Source organism: Homarus americanus, unplaced genomic scaffold (genome assembly GCF_018991925.1).
Source record: "Homarus americanus isolate GMGI-L3 unplaced genomic scaffold, GMGI_Hamer_2.0 scaffold19318, whole genome shotgun sequence".
In the NCBI taxonomy this organism is placed as follows: Eukaryota; Metazoa; Arthropoda; class Malacostraca; order Decapoda; family Nephropidae; genus Homarus; species Homarus americanus.
In genome coordinates this window covers 5,657,688-5,673,771 of record NW_024732238.1, presented here as the reverse complement: position 1 = coordinate 5,673,771, position 16,084 = coordinate 5,657,688, and the positions used below count along the sequence as shown (strand labels likewise).

At 41.8% G+C, this 16,084-nt stretch overlaps 1 protein-coding gene across 4 annotated transcripts in view; it reads right to left on the bottom strand.

The window, feature by feature from the left end:
* The window catches only part of LOC121868384 (G-protein-signaling modulator 2-like), a 34,271-nt gene that overhangs the window by 18,069 nt on the left and 118 nt on the right, over positions 1–16,084 (bottom strand). For 2 of the 4 annotated variants that reach the window (XM_042368942.1, XM_042368945.1), the window contains exons 1-5: positions 8,904–8,995; positions 7,742–7,965; positions 3,290–3,425; positions 2,710–2,852; positions 1,890–2,013 (exon numbers count right to left, since the gene is read on the bottom strand). In XM_042368942.1, the coding sequence (XP_042224876.1) occupies positions 1,890–2,013; positions 2,710–2,852; positions 3,290–3,425; positions 7,742–7,965 (627 nt within the window). In that variant the 5' untranslated portion in view covers positions 8,904–8,995. Of the gene's footprint in view, positions 1–1,889; positions 2,014–2,709; positions 2,853–3,289; positions 3,426–7,741; positions 7,966–8,903; positions 8,996–16,084 lie in introns of those variants that run through there. The other 2 variants (XM_042368944.1, XM_042368943.1) reach the window with 2 other exon arrangements.

Below are 16,084 nucleotides of genomic sequence, written 5' to 3'. Positions count from 1 at the left end.
TTATGAACATGAATTTTGGAAATGAAACTCATTTTAAGAAAAAGAATCTCTTAAAACATTTAATTCCAATGTCCAGTGGCATCCTTTGAGTACAACAGTGTACAGGCATCCCTTGATTTACAATGGGGCTAAGTTCCTGAAAAACCCACCGCAAGTCGAAATATCATATACAGTGGTCCCTCGGTTAACAAACACAATTCGTTCCAGAAGGTCGTTCGTTAACCGAAACCATTGTTTCAATGGGATTTTGGGTAATTGGTTCCAGCTCACCGAAAATTAAATACAAAGTAAAAGTAAATGCAGTAAAGTACACTTACTTTGAGGTGTGTATGTAGACGGCTCCTGGTTGATGATGATGATGGGAATTAGAAGTGGGGGTGGAGGAGAAGGGAGAAGAGAAGGAAGTGGGGGTGGAAGAGAAATCACCCCATGCTTCATGCCGTCATTTCACCCATAAAATTTTAAGTTCACTAGGTGTAATTCAAGATTATTTTCTTTAAATCAACACCGCACTGCACTATATATTGTCAATATGTTAAATAAATTTCAGAATGACCAATAATTGTACTGTAAAAACGTAAAAATACTCTGTGTTCAAGAGACCCACAAGCAAGATGTTTCCTCCACTGAACAGAGATACAAACTGAGGCCTTGGTGGGTGAGTGAAGTGGCTGTTGGGCACACCAAAAACTAGTTCCCTGCACAGTACTCCAATTATGTTAAATAAGTGTTAAAATTACTAAAAAATTTAATATAAAACTTGGAAAATTATTGAATAGTACAACCTTCTTGATATTTACTCCAATTTTAACGAATGTAAGCCCTAGAACCGATTTCTGTATTGGCGGACTAATCTTCCAGCTGGTGAGCAAGCCAAAGCATGTCGAAACATTTTCGTAAGAATTTTGTTAACCGCATTTTTGTTCGTTAACCGAATTGAATATTCTTATGGAAGGTAATTCATTAACCAAAATTTCGTTAACCGAGGCGTTCATTAACCGAGGGAGCACTGTATTGTATTGGGATCATTATAACAAGGGGTTCATTGGGATATGTTCCCAGCCAGTCCGACACCAACATGAATCACTGAAAATAAAATTCCTAAAATAATAATATATCTACAACACAATTAAACAACACTTATCACATCATTAAGAACAAGCCTGGTCGTCATCACATGTCCCCTTCGAGGTTAAGGGGACTCTTGCAGGTGAAATGGAGACATCACTCTGACTCCCACACAGCCTCTGGGAAGTCAAGCTTCACCTCCAGAGACACGGTTTTCCTGGGTGCTTTGGCCTTCATAGACATTTTCAAAGTTACACTGCTCACTTCAGAGTCACAAAAACAGTAAAAGCGCTTGTCACAAAAAAACAGCAAATGATAACGTTACTGTGGCCAACACTGCTCTCATCTTGTTCACAACAACAGTGGCAAAGCACTTTACAGTCACAAAAAAAAAAAAAAATCACTTCACAGTCACCTAAACAGAGTACAATGTGAACAATATGTCCTCTCACTGTAAAGTAATAAAAAATGCCAATAATAAGTAACAACACCGATACTGACAGACAAGCATCGAGCTACTGCGACAGCGGTTTTGGCCAGAAAATGACCATCGTTCAGGCGATTTTTTTTTTTGTCATAATTAGGGGGGTGGTCTTAATACATCACCATTGTTCAAGCAAAATATTGAAAATAAGGAGATCGTAAATTGGGGATACCTGTACAGTACTGTACATACAGTACACTATTAAAATGATGAGAATGCCGGATAGTATCATAAATGTAATGCTTTATAAAAAGAAAAGTAATTTCTATGCAGTTTGACTTATAATGTATACAAGTATATACAGATGTACTGTACAGTATAACAAGTGGCTTCTTACCTCATTGTGGTAGCTAATAGCCTGAGTAAAATTTCCCAGGAGGTAGTGGGTATTCCCCAGATTTCCACACGCCCGACCCTGAGCTGATCGGTCATTGAGTTCCTCCATCAAGCGCAAATTGGCACTAGAAAAATAATGGTTAATTTTATTAGTGAAGTTGACTGGTTTTAATATAAATGAATTGACCTGTTTTAAGATTTATATATCAAAAGATATCAATAATTATCAGTTAATAATCCTCACTCCATTCCTAATTATATAAGTAAATTTTTTTTAGCCCTTGTTAGATAATCATGAGCATTAAGTCACAGTGATCTAATTTTCAAGGAAGTGATAAGATGATACTATAAGATTATGCCTAGGAAAACAAATTATTGTAGCACAGTTTGTCCATCAGGTTTTGGTGACTTAAATGTTTCATTACTATCTAATTAAGCTATAAATAAAACTTATCATTGTTTACAAAGACAACAAGGACATCTACAATGACTTACTGACTATGATACCAAGAGAATGACATTAATTCTCCAGTACTTTTTATGAACTAATACCAGGTAATGGTTCACAGTAAAATGATGAATAAAAAATATCAGTGGCCTAGTTTTCTGGCAAACTACAAGGAGTTATGTGATGATCATACCCACAAACACTAGTGACTGTATAGCATTAATGTAGAACCCTAGTTGGACTGAAACTTTGACCTGTACATCCTAATAAAAAAAAGTGTCACAGCAATAGTGTGTAATTTTTCAAGATGTGTTGGTGTTATTGGCTGATCATGCACATGACATTCAGTGAAGGTAGGGAAGGTAACACTCACGCATAATATTCTACAGCTTTCTGAAGACAATGTTTAACTTCGTCACTAAATCCACCAGGCTCCTGCGGCCCTATACGTCCCAGGTGTTTACCTTGAGCATGGTATACATTACCCAGGTTATACAGAGCTCGTCCTTCTCCAACCTTAATGGAGGAGGGAAACAGAAATTCTTAAAAGCTTGTTCACAAAAATAGAAGTACTGTACATTATGTAGCCTCTAAACCACATGAAAAGGTTGATATAACTAAGGAAAAAAATCAGTTTGCAAGAAAATATGCTTGCACTTGAGTGAATACATTCAAAACTGTACATCTACTTCTATATACTACTGTATGCACATATGAATACAGTACTTTAAATATTTTTTTACCTTTGTTTTAAATTTGTTCATATGTTGAATTTATAATCTACTATAGAAAATAGTGTAAGGTAATTGTTGTCATAAACAGTGCCAGGTCAGAGGTACAACACAGAAGACAGAAATTTTAAATGAAGTTTTATTAATTATCCTAACAATATAATGTTGTACTGAATATGTTCTAGTTAGGGAACCCCCATAAGGCAGTGATAACATATTCACCTTGTCTTCAAGCTCCTGTGATATAGAGAGGTGGCGCTCACAGCAACATATAGCTTCCTTGAATTTGCCCATCACCTTCAGTGTATTGCCTAAGTTCCCTGATGCCTTGGCCACACCTAGACGGTCTCCCATTGTCCTGCATAACCAGAGAGGCAAATATTTCATACATCAGGCCATTTTCTGATCATCACTAATAACAACACTATAACCAGTACAAGAGACTACTGTACACACAAACATAATTTACAATTGAAGACATGATAGCCTTCATTCCTATAAAATGTCTTATACTAAATAGATAGAAGCAGTCACATCATACAGTATATCAACCATCAAATTTAATCTGAATACAGGACAGTATAAGAATTGGACTAGTAATGCGCTACAAAATGTGGAGTAAAGGAAACATGATGGAAGAGGTGCAGAGTTTCTAAGAGACAAGGAATACTCAATAATAATCTGGGGGAATCAGTGGCTGATGGTAAGACAGATGTAATATATTGTTATGCTCTATACTGTTGGCTTTATGCATGGAGTGGAAAAGGATGTCTTAGCTAATAATATACACATTAATAGATGGAAATGGACGGAAGAAGATAAAAGTATAATTTTGTACAGTACTAAGAATGCTGTACTGCATATGGGGGAAAGAGCAAAGCGATTACACTCGGAATTTTAAAGATTACTGTAAGTGAGAAAACAAAGTTGAAATTGAAAAGTAATTGTCTTGGATGGGAGAAGATTGATGAAACGTCACTGTCCCAAATACCAGAAGAGCATGTTTAGCAAGGATGGGAGAACTAATCCTGAACAGTGCTTTGAAAGGGCCATGCTCCACAAGAGATTATGATATAAAAAAATAAGCCAGCTGTTTGGTTGATGTTTGTTGGAAGGTTAAGTTCATTCTAATTTGATATACAGTATTGAAGCATGAGTGGATGATAACAACAACGAGAAGATTGTCTTACCAAGGCATCTTTAAACTTAGGTTAGGAATAATAAGAGTGATAAGGGTGAAAAATGGTAATATTCAGAGATGATTGGACAAGTATGTGGGGATAAAGTGTGGTGGAGGTGTGTGTACAGGTACTTGAAAGCAAAGGTTGTTAAATGTAAAGTGAAGGGAAAGTATAAGTGAAACACAGACAATGGTAGTGAAAAGTGTTGTCATGGAGTAGCGTACAGATTTAGGCAATGGGTAATGAGTGACAATCTGATTTCTTAGTAACCGTACCTCCTTTGTGTCTGTACTCATAGACTTACATGTAATTATCAGTCCACACCACATAGCGATATATACAGAGAGGTTACATAAAAATTAATACATAAAATTTAGTGTCAAAGAGTCAGTCAGTGTTAAAAAGAAAGCACATGCTCCCTAGACAGTTGATAACACCGCAACAACCTGGTCTCCCAGTGTTACCACCCACTGTATCATCCCCTTTAACCTTCTTCATCTCACACTCTCCTCTATCAACTATCACTTAGCCATCCTTGCTGTCCCATTTACGAGTTGATAAATAATGAAAGAGCTGCATTTTCATAAAACTCCATCACCACCTTCATTCTTATATATATACTGAATCAAGTAATATCCTGTGTAGGCAATGGGTTTTATGGGTGCCAGTCATAATAGGGCCCAAGCTAATTGAACCATGAGGATTGGAGTCAAGTGCTAATGAGTACTGTACTATGCTAATTATAACTATTGCTTTAAGGTGGGACCTAGAGGACTGGGGACGACCGACCTGTATTACAGGGTAATCCTGGTCTGTGAGTGACATTTAATGTCTGCAGGAGAGACAAATTTCCTCAGTCATATTATGTCAGTTTCTTGATGCAGCCTGATTTGTGACTCCACTAAACTCTAACTCATCAGTTCACAATATATTTCTTTAATCTCTGCAGACTTTGTTAACAGCAGAATATATCACCATCAGGTTTCCCACCTAATAATCAGAGTACAATAACACTAATATATAATATTATTGCTACATAATCTTTATGCAGGCATCCTTCTAGTGACTGATGCAGTGTTTGTCATTTTCATAAAAGGTGAACTATTCCATGAAATTGACAATCAAAATGCTAATATGATTCACCACTTAATTTCCAAACAAGAATAACATTTTGATTGAAGTACCATTTTCCTCTTAAACCAACCTTTAGTATCAATTAGCCACTTTAAAAGACACATTCTTCAACTTCCTACGATTAAAATTGTTCAACAGAAACATCCACCAGTCAAAGATAATACTGTATACATATCCTGTAAGGCATTCTCTTTGTATACTACTGTTATACATTTTCTGTGTACAACAATGACTGGAGTATTTTCTTTGGAAACTGAGCCCTAGTTAAGACCAGTTAGGCTTGATTAAATGATTTCCACAAGGGTTGAATAGCAGGGGTTTAAGTCCCATTCCAGACCAAACTGTGCAGCATTCTTCTATGTTAACAGGGGAAGCTTTCAGAGGCTAGAGATGACTGGGACTTGCAGTCACAGGTTCGAGTCCTGACAAAGGTTAAGCTGTAGTATGAGGTTAGACTGTGATGTGAAGACCGATGTAAGGTAAAGACTGTGGGGTATAAGGTAAAGACTATGTGGTGAAAGGTAAAGACTGTGTGGTGTAATGTAAAGACTATGTGGTGTAAGGTAAAGACTATGTGGTGAAAGGTAAAGACTATGTGGTGAAAGGTAAAGACTGTGTGGTGTAAGGTAAAGACTGTGTGGTGTAAGGTAAAGACTGTGTGGTGTAAGGTAAAGACTATGTGGTGAAAGGTAAAGACTGTGTGGTGTAAGGTAAAGACTGTGTGGTGTAAGGTAAAGACTATGTGGTGTAAGGTAAAGACTGTGTGGTGTAAGGTAAAGACTGTGTGGTGTAAGGTAAAGACTAGGTGGTATAAGGTAAAAACTATGTGGTATAAGGTAAAGACTATGTGGTGTAAGGTAAAGAGTAAAGACTATGTGGTGTAAGGTAAAGACTATGCAGTATAAGGTAAAGACTATGCGGTATAAAGTAAACACTATGTGGTGTAAGGTAAAGAGTAAAGACTATGTGGTGTAAGGTAAAGACTATGCAGTATAAGGTAAAGACTATGCGGTATAAAGTAAACACTATGTGGTGTAAGGTAAAGAGTAAAGACTATGTGGTGTAAGGTAAAGACTATGCAGTATAAGGTAAAGACTATGTGGTATAAAGTAAAGACTATGTGGTGTAAGGTAAAGAGTAAAGACTATGTGGTGTAAGGTAAAGACTACCGGTATGCAGTATAAGGTAAAGACTATGTGGTATAAAGTAAAGACTATGTGGTGTAAGGTAAAGAGTAAAGACTATGTGGTGTAAGGTAAAGACTATGCAATATAAGGTAAAGACTAATTAATGAGAAACAGACTGCCAAAAGCACTTCATTATTACACATAAATCTTCACCTCTACAGTACAGTACTCTATATAATCTCACTAATAAAACCCAAGAAAAAAATAAAAGAAAAAATCTAGAAATTCCTTTTAAATTATCTTAGGGAGACTTTCTAAATTCGTCAAGGACTCAAACACGACAGATACCCATGGCAAACACCTGTTATTAATACAATACTCAAATAAGGTAATACAGTGCTGCAATACTCTAAATGCTGATCTCCAAATACATTAAGATTGGAAACTTGATGATCGTACTTGGTGATATGTAGCAACACAATCCTATACAACATTCCTTCTCTGAAATATATAAACACAAAAGTTCACTACACACATGTCAATTTCCAGGTACAGTATCAACACATTGGAGGCAACACAACTGAAGGAATACAGTAATATGATATTGAAAAAAAAAGACAAAGGTAAAATGAGTCTTCTTCTTAGGTGAAAAGGCATTAGAGAAAAAAAATATTAACTCATAAGCACAGAGATAGCTAATTGGGGTCAAGTGATCGAGATTGATAGTGAACTGTGGCAGCGTGAGACCGTAGACTTTATCGCGATGCTCTTATACGCTTAACACCTTGAGTACGATGTTAACCCCCGTGAGTACAGTGAATCTTGAGTAAGATGACTTGAATCAGATAGTTTAAGCTTTCCTTGTTTAAGACGGCGGAGCGCTTACGAGGGTTAAGTCACCGTACACATGGGAGTTAAGTTAATAAGTCAATGTACTCAGGGGGGTTAATTCTGTGTCAATAATAATCGTCGACCTTCAGCACTATATTTGGAAGTTTGACTTTTGTATGTGTGAAAATAAAACCCTATTTTAAAGAGAAAACCCATAAATTAGCTGAAAATATATAATAAACTGGTCACAAGTAATGAAAAAAAATTAAAATAAAATTGAAAGTGTGAAGCTGGTAAACATTGGGGGTGAATTTAGCATGTGGTTATAGAGATGTAATGAATATGGCGTTTAGTGACAAGATCAGTGATGGAGGAGAGCCGGGAGAAGGGGCGGCACTCACCTGGCGACGGTGAGGTCCAGCTTGTGGTACTCCATGGCCTTGTCGTACTCCCCCAGGTAGAAGTAAGCGTTGCCTAACTGAGAGTAGATGGCGGATAGGGTGCGGAGGTCGTCTGTGCCTGTTTGTATGGCAGCCTCGAAGAAAGCCACGCCAGCCCGACAGTCGCCAGCCTTGCAGAGCCGCTCACCCTCGAGGGCCAGCTCCAGGCACGTGCTCGAGTCCATCTGTCGGACAAACAAACACATCATTACTACAAACCGTTCTCCTTCACTACCACTTACCATACACAAACTACTGCATATGTATTTTTTTCAATTGCGATTATCATTCTTCAGATATCTACTGTATGTATTACATCATCCACTAATATTCCATGGCACTACTGTAGGAGGCGTGTGCACCACAACACTGGTGACCAGGTGAAAGACACAGCTCTACACAACATGGTGCATTAGGAGGACAAACATCACCAACCAACAGAAGAGTGTACAGTAGAGTTATAGTGTCTAGTGGGGGACTTGCTACACCACACCATCACGTGACACACACACACAGGATCACACCAACCAATGTAGGGACACAGTTTTACGACACACACAGAGGAGAAGAACTACCAAAGAGTGTATGGATACTGTGTTTAAAGTACATAGCAGAAAGTGTTCACACACACACACACACACACACACACACACACACACACACACACACACACACACACACACACACACACACACACACACACACACACACACACACACACACACACACACACACACACACACACACACACACACACACACACACACACACACACACACACACACACACACACACACACACACACACACACACACACACACACACACACACACACACACACACACACACACACACACACACACACACACACACACACACACACACACACACACACACACACACACACACACACATATATATAGAGACACACAGTTACACACACAAGGAAAGAAAGATAAAGAGTGAGACACAGGTGAGACACAACATACCAGGCGTGTTATACCTAGCAAGGCATCAACAAGTGGTGTGCGTACAGTATAAACAAACAGTACAAGACCAGCACATGCTCCTTGTCCCCAGCGGTACTAGGTTCTACCACACACCTACAGGCTACCCCACTCACCCTACTATATAAGCTAATAATGCTATATCTCGCCCATCCTTCGCCACGCACTCTTGTCGGCAAAGTTCTGCTCTAGCAATTACATTTCCTGAAAAGCAAAACAGATATCATATTGATACCTCGTCCACTACATGCTATAGTACTACACTCTCACTACCAATGTTAACACAGGCTATGAAGGTGGCGTGCTGTAGAGCTATGTAGTTGATTGGCGTTGAGAGGGCTATGCTGGCGATGGTACGGTCAGTTACTGTAGCGTAAACATCCCAGCTCTACCCAAGGCTCGTGCACGTACTTCTTGGGTACAACATGTGTCAAGCTCTAGAAGTGTTGTGTATTAAAATGTTAACCGGAACCAAGGACTCGTTTCCCCTCCACAGCTCGACCAAGTTTCAAATTCATGTACCGAACAGTTTATCAGATATCGTCGTAAGGCTTCGGATAACGCCCTACGCCACACGTATTAAGTTACTGTATTACGTTTCCTTTCTACGTGTCTGACACATAGTATCATATGCGTGTGAACGACGAAGTAACTCAATCAGCGATAACCTGGTTCAAGTTTATCACGACCCGCGCGAGTTGACGAGAATGAAAGAAAAAGTCTTTATCAATATCATCAAACAGTACATTCAAGTTGACCAGAAATGAAACGCTGAAATAAAAAACTAACAGATGAAACAAAATAACTGAAAATAAGTTATAGTTAAAATAAATAACTAATCCCTGATCTAATACAGTATTTCCTGTACTTACACAAACACAATTTCTAGAATGCTCAAACGTACACAAACACTCAAAGTAGCACAAAAAAACACATGCATCCAAATACACACAAACAGAGAAACACACACAGCGATGATAAGTGTACACATCCGTAACGTGACAGGAATAAAAACAGTGACAGAATTAATAACATGAGGCAGCCTACAGTGTTACAGGTGGAGACGGCTGGCCTTATCGTCACAGGACACACACACAAAACAACACAGTCTAATCCTTTTGTTTTGTTAGGTGTTCGGTCATGCTAGTGTTGATAGGAAAATGTAGGTGTGAAACGCGTGTTGCATGTTGCACAGACCTTCGAAAATTGTATTACAGGTAATCCTCGATATGCTAATTACGACACTAGCCTTAGTAAGTTGAATTTCGGGTAATTAGACCTTAAGTGATGGGTGAAATTAATTCAAGAGACATTAGCACGTCCCATGTCCCTAAATTCGATTTTTTCAGGCTAGACACTTAATGAACATGTTGAAGATTACCTGTATTGATATTCTGAAGGGGCGTGATTAAAAATAATAGAAATTAGCAAGGATTTATTTCACCTTACTGTTTTCCGAGTTAAAAAAAAATTCAGTTCGGTCTTGTTCAACACAAGCACGAGAGAGAGAGAGCGGCGAGTGTGTCGGGAACACCTACCATGTAACACTCTAGGGCCAGGCTGTGGGGTAGAATCTCGGGGGCCTTATCTACCCACTCCTGTTGACCTGCTTCCTCACAGCTACTTGTCTGACTACCAGTTGCTGCTGCTCCTCCTCCGCCGCCAGCTTCTCCTCTGCGCCCTTCTGCTCCACCTCCTCCCACCTCAACAAGCGATTTAAGTTCATGACAGTCGGTCTCACTCTCTACACTCTCTATGTCACTTAAACCAACCGCGAATGTGTAGACGCCCGGATGAGAACGGAACTGCTTTACTGTTTTCTTTGACGTTTGAAAGCGGTGATCGTCAAGGGGATTTACAAGGCTATGTGACTCAACGTATTTCCAAAACGGATGATCTTGAACGAGGTCGAGGGGAGGCTCCACCTCGAACTCTCTCTTGCGGAGTTTTTTGTTCAATATTTCGGTCAAGTCGGTCAAGAAGTCGGTCGGGCCAGCTAAATCTTTCTCGTCCCGCCAAACACTCGAGTCCAGGTTAAAATGATCTACGGTTCTTGTCCTGGACTTGTGTCGGCGCGTCACATTGAGGCAGACACCGTTGGTAGAGAGGAACGCCTCGCCCTGGGGACTCATGTTAGGGTCCTCGGGCCACAACATGGGGTCAGAGGGCCAACACAGTGCCTCAGCGTTCTTGGTACGGTACTGCGCCTTCACTCCACTATCCCCCAAGTCCGACTCATAGTTCATATCCGCCTCCAGATCTTGAATAAGTTCGAGCAGGATGCGTGTGGTGGTGCTGGTGTGTCCCAGAGCCTCTGTTACTCCACCTTCAGCACCTCCCACAGTCCCCGGGGCCTCGCTCACCTGGTCGCCCCGTTCTCCTGCTGGAGCACCTGCACCTCCTCCGAAAACGTCACCCTCTTGTCTAGGTACACCGATTTCTCTTCCTGGGACGTTCTCACCTCTTCCGACGTCGACCTTTTCTCCTTTTCCATAATTTCTCTCTTTTCCCGCGGCACCCAGAGCCCTCGCGGTGATACCAGTTACTATACTCCAGTCTGTTCCAGAGAACCTTCCATCTATGCCCGGGATACTCTTCTTTCTCTTGGTAAGACTGCCTCCTCTCCCTGTCACACTGCCCTCTAATGCAAGCCTTTCTCTCCTATGTACTCTCCTTTCTTTTCCGGAGACTCTCTTAGCTTTTCCTGGATAGCATTTATCTCTTCCTGATACTCCCTTGTCCTGGTGCCCGGTCCTCCTCTCTCTTACCACACTCCGCTCTTTTCCACGCACACTACATTCTAGGTCTAACACTTTTCTTTCTCTCCCATTTACACTTTGTTGTCTTGGTTCTATTATATTTCTGCCTTTCCTTTCACTTCCTAAAATTTTCTTTCCACTTTCAGTAACTTTCTCGGGAACATTCCTCCCCCCTCTAATAATAATATTTTTTCTTCTAGGGACACTTCTTTCTCTTCCATGAGCACTTCTTTCTTTTCCAGGGACGCTGCTTTCTCTAAGAGGGATGTAACTTTTTCTTCCATGAGCAACCTTTCTAGCTGGGACACTACTTTCTCTACATGGGATGTTGCTTTCTCTTGCATGAACAATTTCCCTCCTCGGTATGCTGCTTTCTCTTCCAGTGACACTCGCTGGTTTACCTACAACGCTGCCGGCAAACTCCCCCACACTCGCTGTCCCTACAGGAGCACTTATGTCTCTTTTAACTACGTTCTTTTGTTTTTCCGAGGCGCTTTGCTTTTTACCGAAGAAACTTTTATCCTTCTTGGTTACTCTCTCCTTCCCCCCATCACCACACCCCGTGTCCGTACTCTCTCCTCTGGTAGTGCTACTCTCTCTCTCCGTGTCAGTCACCTGTGCGTCACTTACCCAGGAGTGTCGCCTTGTACGAGAGCGGCCCCTGGCTTCAGCGTCACTAGAACATCTGCGGGCGCCGACGGGGCTCCCTGACGCAACTGATATGAGATGAAACGTTGGGAATGTGGCAATCAAGCTCGAGTCTGCTTTGTTGGTCGACACCTGCTGGACCCACTCCTGGGTATTGCTGGGGTATTTCGTCTTGATTTCCTTCAAGAGGGGCGTGTCGCGAGGTATGGAAGGTGTCCCTGGCAGGCTATACCAGCCCAGGGGTCGCGTGTTGTCCTCGCTATTCACACTCTCCTCACTGGAACTTGACCACATCCTGTGTGACCGCATATGTCTCGCCAGGTGTCTGTGAGACATACTACTGCTGTAATTCATAAACTAACTACTGCACACAGTTATCGCCAAGTCCACCTCTGCAATGTGACAATCTTGGTTCCAGGTACGCTGTTTAGTTCATTACAGACCGAAATGAGCTCTTATGTGCAACTTTCAAGGCGTCAAATCTCCAAGATGTGTTGAGTGGCCGCCATTATGGGAGTACTGTACTGTACATGTATCTCCCGTACAAGTGACAAAGGTTAAACCCAGGACAGAGGAGGACCAGAGCCACTGTTACTTCACTACACACTCTTGTATGCTAGTGAATACACTGCTTATTTATCTGCGGGATAGTTCACTACATATGTAAACCTGAAGAGCCGCACGCAGCACCACACACACCCACGTACAGCCTTCTAATGCCAAACATCCCAACTGATGCTAACCTCGAGCATTTTAATCCTTAGCTTATATATTGCGTGTGGTGAGAGTGGCCTTTACGTCCACAACACTTAAGCATGGGTTACAGGCTTTAATGGAGGGAGTTTGACCCATCACGACGAGAAGCTGAGCCAGGTGAGCCAGGTGTTGGCGCCCAGGACACGGTCTCACGCCGCATTGAGCCAGTCACGTCCGAGTGCCTATGTCACGTTTGTCTGTGTCTGATGGAGCAACTCCGTCTCATCTGCTATTACAACACCTCCTACACCAGGGATAGTGTCATCAATACGTTTACCACGTTCTCCAGCCTACAGGAGGATATGTCCACCTCGTATGGATTTGGCAATGTGACTCCTAACCTAACCTAAACAAACCTAACCAACTTTGAGCAGTAAGGATTTGATTTTGACACGTAATTACTCTGTTTTGTCTGATGTACACTGTGACAACCCCATCCTATAAATCGAGAAAGGTTCGGAAATAATTTTGACCAAACTATGAACAAACTGAAGTAAGATAACTCTTGACAACCTAAAATGTTGACTTTGGCGGCAATGAAAAAATTTTCTAGTGAATATCGGTGATTTTAGTTAAAATTTTTCCCAACCTGTCCTACCCTGACCTGACCTAACTTCCGTCCCACAAATGAACCCCGTTACCAAACACTATTTCCAAGGTGTGAGACAACAAAAAATATTCCTAGATAGTTCAATTAAATCATAAATCCAGGAGCTACAAGTTAAGAGTCAAGAGAGGCAATGTGTGAGGGCGTTGTGGCGGCGCTGGCGTAGGCGGTCGTCAGGGGCAACACAACTACCTTATGGTCTTGTCTTCCTGTGAGGCTCATTACGTTTATCCTCGTTTAACTTGCTGTAATGTTCACACTTTATAACACCGATTAAGAAAGAACTAAAACACCTTAAACCTAGAGGGTGTAAGAGTGAGGCTGTGTACTGGACAGCTGGTGGAAACTCTCACCCTCCACCACATCTCCCGCCGTTAACGTCCCACACACAATTAAAAACTCGACTAAAAGTTAAAATCTTCATTTGGCCAACAAGAAGTAACTTTCTTACAGATGTGACCAACTTTCATCCTCAACACCGGCAAACACTGTGGAGGAGGGGGAGAGAGAGCCCCCACGTGAACTCTGGTGAACGAAGAAGTATTTTTTTCTTATTTCCAGGAGGGGAGGTTATGGTGCTGCATCAGACCCCAACACCTGGCTGTGGCACGCCGCTACACACTTCATCTGCCTGCTGGTAAATGGTGGAGAAACACGTTATAGCGCCGCCACCACCATTTACCCCAACCCCTCCCTTCCCTAACGTGCGCCCCCACCTTCACCAGGCGTCTACTGAGGCCTAGTAAGATGCGACGACCTGTAGCTATGAGGCAGCTCTCTGGGACCAAACTAAAGCCCAGTAACCGACCTAACCAGACCACAAATATAGTTACGCTTTGTTTAGTTTATATTTAAGGTATATTAGGTTAGGTTAGGTTAGGTTTCGGGTCCGGGTGAGTCTCGGTGATGTGCACCCAGTGTGGCAGCCAGAAGGCGAGGAGGACGAAAAGGTGTATTATTTAGAAGCAAAATAACCAAATTGGACACGGTAAATAGCTTCAGCAAAGTCGTTCACAGCAACTAACACACACACCTCAAACTTAATACAACATTTAACCCGGCGGAGAACTTGGCGAGATTCTTCATCAGCAACCAGCGACTGCCTCCACCTGTTGTGTGTTTACCCCCCAACCTAACCTAACCAAACACGGGTCCTGGGCTCATAACACATTAGGACAACACCCCCCCCCCCCCCGTCACAGTGTACTTAACTCGTGCTGAGGTGAATCCAGAGCACCCTATTGGTGGGTGGGTAGTCGCAGGAGCTGATAAAAGAATCTCAGCAAGTTCTTCTCCGCTGGGTTGATTGTTGTATTAAAGTTTGAGAAGTCGACCCCAGCACCTGAGGCCAGGGTAATGAAGGTCAGGCGCTCTGTGTGTGTGTGTGTGTGTGTGTGTGTTCAGTAGCTATATATAGTGAAGATGACCCGGTAACTATATAACCTGGATTTAATGTTACGTCGTCACTCTCTCTCTCTCACTGTCTCCCCTTCCCTACCTCCACCACCTTCCCTCACACCCATATAATCAACTCCTTTAAATATAACCCCGAATTATCTGTACGTGTATTAATAACTTACAAACGTGATATCTAACCTTAACATGGAATTATCTATAGTAGACGTGAGGTGACAAGAGGTAGGATATATTACCAGCTACCAAGGGGTCTCTTTTAGTGCTGGGTGAAGTAACTCTCTCACCTCCCTCGATCAACTGGTGGTGTTTGAGAGAGGGGGGCGAAGAGGGGGAGGGGGGAGAGCTGCAACATCCGATAATGACACGACCCCCCAGCCATTAAAACTTGTGTGAGGTCGCTGGTCCCCCTTTCCTCCTCCATCTCCCCCACTTCTTTTTCTTCTTCTCCTTCTTCTTCCTCTCCTCTCTCTTAGCCCATCCGCTACCGTATCCACCACCACACTGACCACCTACCACCACCATACTGAACACCTTGCGATGTCACCAGCACAAGAGACAGTGTCAAACCCTGCCCACAGTATTCGTACACGTAACACAATTGAAAAACAAATATAAAGTACTTGTATAAATCAGATAAGACTATAAATCTGTATAAATCGGTTAAATCTGCAGAAATATTGCGGGTTTAAATCGGATAAATCTGTCAAGAGTCTAAACAAGCTCCCGTAGGTCCAGATAAGTCAGTCGCCTTTGACGTATAAGAGAAAATCTGGATTATCAAAGTCTCTCTCTCTCTCTCTCTCTCTCTCTCTCTATCCACCGAGGGAGGGAATTATGTATATTATGTAGACGTTCTCGATACAGGTTGTTGACTGACTAAGCTAAGAGGAGACTGGGATTAGGTCAACACAACTACGGCTCGCTAACTTCTCCCTAAACCTTCCCTCACCTCGACGTAATGGTGAAGGTATACTGAGGAAGGAATATTGTTGTCAGGTATAACATGTTAAATAGTGCACACACACACACACACACACACACACACACACACACACACACACACACACACACACACACACACACACACACACACACACACACACACACACAC